This window comes from Morus notabilis, unplaced genomic scaffold, assembly GCF_000414095.1.
Source record: "Morus notabilis unplaced genomic scaffold, ASM41409v2 Scaffold141, whole genome shotgun sequence".
NCBI classification, from domain to species: Eukaryota; Viridiplantae; Streptophyta; class Magnoliopsida; order Rosales; family Moraceae; genus Morus; species Morus notabilis.
In genome coordinates this window covers 59116-64515 of record NW_010362727.1, presented here as the reverse complement: position 1 = coordinate 64515, position 5400 = coordinate 59116, and the positions used below count along the sequence as shown (strand labels likewise).

The 5400-nt window shown below is 49.3% G+C and overlaps 1 protein-coding gene across 1 annotated transcript; it reads left to right on the top strand.

Moving 5' to 3' along the window:
* Positions 1-2760: 2760 nt before the first annotated feature.
* On the top strand, positions 2761-4413 carry LOC21388407. Its single transcript, XM_010102656.1, has 2 exons — positions 2761-3564; positions 4246-4413. The coding sequence occupies exons 1-2, from the start codon at positions 2761-2763 to the stop codon at positions 4411-4413; spliced, it is 972 nt and encodes a 323-aa protein (XP_010100958.1).
* Positions 4414-5400: the final 987 nt, after the last annotated feature.

The window sequence follows — 5400 nt, the reverse complement described above, 5'->3', positions numbered from 1 at the left end:
TGGTCGGTCTCCAATGGTCATGGGCAGTTCGATGGCCCCTTCCGGGACGACGCTGTCCCCCGTGAAACCGTACAGGGGTTGGGCGCTGTTCTGCAGCCTTGAGCGAGGAATCCCCATCTTGTCGAGACAGTCCACGTACAAAATGTCCACGGAACTACCGTTATCGACCAGAATACGGCAAACCGTAAGGTTACCGATCATGGCCTCGACGACCAGGTCGTCGTTCTGGGGGAAATGTACTCCCCTCGCGTCGACTTCCGAGAAGGTGATCTCGGCGTCATCATATCGCGCGGCCTTAGCCTCGTGTCCGGAGACGTTCATGATCCTCTGGCTGAACTTCTCCTTCGCTTCTCGGGCGTATTCCTTCTGTGCACGTCGAGAGGTACCGCCGAGGTACGGTCCCCCGAAGATCGTTCTTATAACGCTAACGGGTTCGGGCGGGTTATCGTGCCTCTGCTCGTCCCGTCGGTCGCTGTTGCGCCTGTTGTTGTTCCGGCGGTCGGCTCGGTATTCGCCGAGCCTCCCTTCTTGGATCAATCTCTCAATCTCATCCCTCAGGTCATAGCACTCGGCCGTGGTGTGACCACTCTCGCCGTGGAAACGGCAGTATTTGTTCTGGTTTCTCCGTGCCAGGTCAGACTTTAGAGGTGGAGTTCGACACAAGACCTGGAGATGGCTGATGTCGTGGTAGACGTCCTCGATCCCCATAGTCAGGGGTGTGTTGGCGTCGTACCGTTGCGGCTTGGGCCGCTTGGCATCCCCCTAGCTCGTCGAGGCGTTGCCGCCCCTGTGGCTCGGAGCCGGGTTGTGCCTTGGCTCGGCTTGCACCTGAGGAGGACCTCGGCGCTTCTTACCGTTGCTCTGACTGCTCGCCTGCCCCACCTCTTCCTTGGCAGGGGTTGTTGCCTTGTTCTTCAAGGCCTTCTTTGCCTCCTCGGCGTTGATGAACCCCTGCGCACTCGTCAGGAATTCCTGGTAGGTGTGGGGCGGTCTCCGGTCGAGGTCTGTGCTGTAAGGGATATCCTTTTTCATGCTCGACAGCACCCCCATCAAGGCCACTTCGTCGGAGATCCCCTCAGTGGCGGCGACCCGTTCTCCAAACTGGGCTATCCAGTCTTTCAGGGACTCATTAGGTCCCTGGTATACTCTCGAGAGGTTTTGTTTTGGTGGGATGTATTTCTTGACACCTATGAACTGAGTCAAAAAGGCGTTCTTCAGATCATCCCAGCTGGTGATGGAGTTTGGTTTCAGGAACCTGAACCACCTCTTCGCGGAATCGGAGAGGTGATTCCTGAATGCCCGGCACATAACCTCCTCGGGGCATCCATGCAGGACCATGTATCATGTGTATACCTCCAAGTGGTCGTCCGGGTCATTCCTTTCGTCGTATAGCGGGATGGGGGGCGATTTGTATCTGTCGGGAAGCGGCACTCGGATGATGTTTTCCGTGAACGGATGGTCGTGAGACGTGTACATCTTGGCATCGACATTGACCGCCTCGGCCACCTTCCCAACGACTTGCTTGAAGTTGTTCAGTCGACTACCAATCTGCTTTTCCAGCCTAGCCATTTTTTCGGCTAAGGCCTTGTTATCCGCAGCGAGCTCTTCCTCTCTTGGCAGCTGCACGGCCTTCCCGCGTCGGGTGTCGAGCCTCGTCCTGAGGTCTCCGCCTTGCACAGATGAAGACTCGACGGTGACGGTATTCCTCCTAGTCGCGTCCGGTTGCAGTCGAGGGGGCGCGTCCCTGTTGTTCACAGCTTGTGCCGCAGCCTTCTCCCGCGCTCTCTTCCGTGCCGCCTGTTGTCTGCTCCCGACAGACCTGTTCGACTTGGCCGGATGGGGATCATTGGCTCGACTATCACTGATTTTCTCGGTGTCACCGCGTTGGTCGCCAATCTCTTGGCCCCCAACAGCGGTGTTCACCGGGTTCATCGGCGCGTCTTTGAGCGGGGGCATTGGGTTCTGCCCCTGACTCCGCCCGGCGAGGGCCGTAGGCATCCTTTCTACGGCTGCGGCCAGCGTTTCGACTTGTCTTTGGAGCCAGTCGATACGGTCTGGGGGGCCTTCGGCAGCTGGTGGGAGTGAATTCGCGAAGGTCCCAGCGGCGGCGGGGTTTTGAGTCGTCTGGTTTATCGGGTTGGCCGATAGCATGCGTGCGTTTCTGAGAGGCATAGTTTGTTAAAAACTAGATTGAATTTCTGGGCTTTTGGCCCTCCTTCTAGCGCCAATTGTTGACGGTGTTTTTCGGCAACTCGTAGTTATCTCTCCCAAAAACACTCATGGTTCAATCAGATATGAATATTGAAAAATAACGTAAAGGAGGCCACCATTTTATAGTGGTTCGGCAGTAATTCCTTGCCTAATCCACTTGTGCATGCACTATTCTTTCAACTGGTTACAAATTCTCTCTTTTACAATGAAGTGGCGTCTAACCCCTTTCTGGGTTTCATTGGCCCTATTTATAGGCCTTTACATGTGAACGTGTATTCTCCGTTCCCAAGGAGGAAGCCATCATCTGTTCTCGGTAATCGTGAGGTAGGTGGATTTTCATGATGACTATCCCAGGGAATGCGGCTGATCCTTCCTATCTGCCACCTGACCCTCTGACTTTTGCAGTAGCAGTCGAATCAGCACTTCCCTCCTCGAGTTGACAAGACAGCTGGTAGAGGGTACGACGGTGATGCACCGGCGTCATGGACTCGGGGCGCCGAGGCGTCGCGGCCGGCGCCCCTTCCCGCGCACGATCTCTCGGTGTAGATAATGGCGTTGCCTCGGCGCCAGCGTTCGGTCCTCTGCGAGCAGTCCTCGATGTCTGCCACTCAAGAGGATGGTCCATCTCTCGACCATGGTGTAACAGGGATCATCTTCTACTTCCACGGCAAGAAAGACGCCGACTTCTGTCTGGTCTCCGACCCCAACCTCCACATCAACGCCCACTTCATCGGCAAACGCAATCCCAACCTCACCCGCGACTTCACCTGGGTCCAATCCCTCGGAATCCTCTTCCACCGCCATAAGCTCTTCCTCGCCGCACAAAAAACCTCCATTTGGAACGACGACGTCGACCGCCTCTCCCTCTCCCTCGACGGCGACTCCATACCCCTCCCCGCCGGCGACTACACCACGTGGCGGTCGCAGAACTCGCCGCATCAAATCATCGTCTCGAGGAGCGGGACGGCGAACTTGGTGGAGGTAGAGGTCGAAGGGATATTCAAGATTAGAGCGAGGGTGGTTCCGATCATGGAGAAGGAGTCGCGGATCCATAACTACGGCGTCACGGAGGAGGATTGCTTGGCACATTTGGATCTGAGCTTTAGGTTTTATCCCCTGAGTGGTGATGTTGAGGGCGTCTTGGGAAGGACTTATGGGAGGAACTACGTGAGCAAGGTGAAGATGGGAGTGGCGATGCCGGTTGTCGGCGGAGACAGGGAGTTTGCGGCGTCGAGTCTGTTCGCGGCGGATTGCACGGTGGCGAGATTCGGGAACGGAGATGATGGGAGTGTTTTGGAGGAGGAGTTTGGGGACCTCAACTGTGCTACTACTGGAATTGATGGTCGTGGTGTTGTGTGTAAGAGGTGATGAAAAATAAAGCATGAGTAATTGGCACATATAATTTGTAGAGTATAAAAACTTAAAACTAAAAATTTAAATTGGTGAGGTGAAATGAACGAGATTTTAGTGAAACGAATGAGATTTTAACCTATTCGATGCGTGACAGTTTAGTTTTAATTTTTTAAAATTTTAGCAGAACACTCTTTAGCCTTCTTAAAAAGGAGCAATTCACACATTTCTAGCTACATCTGTTAATTTTTTACAGAATATTCCACGTGATCCTCTTCTTCTGATTTAAAATAACACTGAAAATATAATTTTGCCTATGTTTGTAATCGGAAGGGTTAAAGAAATCAAAACTGAAAATAATAATTAAAAAAAACAAAAAAAAGGTTAGATTTTCTAAAGGCCACTAACAATTTTGAAACGGAAACCACCCCTGTTCAATGCCCAATAATCAGTAAATTCATTGTCGAAATAAGCTATGTTATATACAATCTCAATCTCATGGAGTCCATAGTAATCAATCGTAATGATCAATATTTGAATTATCAAAAGGCTTTGAAGGTTAAGTAAGATCCGAGACTAACCGTTTACGAAATATAAAAACTGCGGGATCGTTGGGATCGTTGATCTCGGTCCAGTGAAGTTGTCGGGATCATTGGGGTCACTGTCAGAGTGGATATTGGGTAGGATTTAGTTGGTCTCCTCGATGATCACACGGTTGGCGGTGTCGTTTTCGGTGCCGGCGAGGTTTCCGACGCCAATTGTATCATGAAGGACGAGGATGGCGACGAAGCCATAGAGGATGGTAATCCAGATATTGTTGAAGGTCTTCTAGATTTGGGTGCCACAAGGTAAGGCGACGCCAAATCGTCTGTCGTTGGGGGCTGAAAAAGCGCCGTCACCGGAAGAAAAATCCTCCCTGTCCTTTTCTAAGCTCAGAAGCTCTTTTGCCCCATCTCTCTCTCCAAAAATTCAAAGCTTCGACCTTTTGGCAGTGAAGAAGGAATAATGAGTGTGTAGGAGGTTTGGTAATGGGAAGATCTAAGATTGGGTTTGGCCTGGGAAGTGGTGGATTCGGTAAAAGGAAGATCGAAGTGTTGGATTTGGCATGGAAGGTGGTGTTATCAATAGTCCTTTTTTACAATTATATCCTTATTAAGAAGGCCATGTGAACAGTCACATGGAATGTTCTGTGAAAAGATTAACAGATGTGGATGGAAAGGTGTGAATTGCACATCTTTAAAAATGTTAAGGGTTGTTCTATCAAAATTAAAAAAGTAGGAATTAAATTGTCACTTACTTACCGAATATGTTGAGAATTATCTGTGTTAATTACCCATAAAATAAAGTCAATCAAATGAGCAATGACTTATTGTGACCCGCCCGCTTTTTCCTTTTTTTTTTTTTGTTGGTTCTTGTCGTTGATGTTGTTGTTCATTGTGGATTGTGAGTTGTTAATCTAATAAGTAGGGCCGGTAATATGAGTCACGATACGACGATACGATTCGAAAACGACATGAATTTTACAGGTTAGGGTTGAGAAAAAAGAAGTTCAGGTCAGAATTTGGTCGACTTGAAATTGACACGAAAAATACGGGTCAATTTCGGGTTGGACCCGCCTAACCCGAACACGATACGAAACTCGTAAAAAACTAAAAAATACATATATTTTTCATTTCATATTTTAAATTTTATTATGAACTTGTGATATCATGATAGTTATACTCAAAATCTTATACTATTATTTGCTTAATTTCAACGGATGTTATTGTAATTTAGTGTGTTATGAATTTTAAGTTATTTCTAATATGTAAAAAACTAAATAAAAGTATACAATTTTCG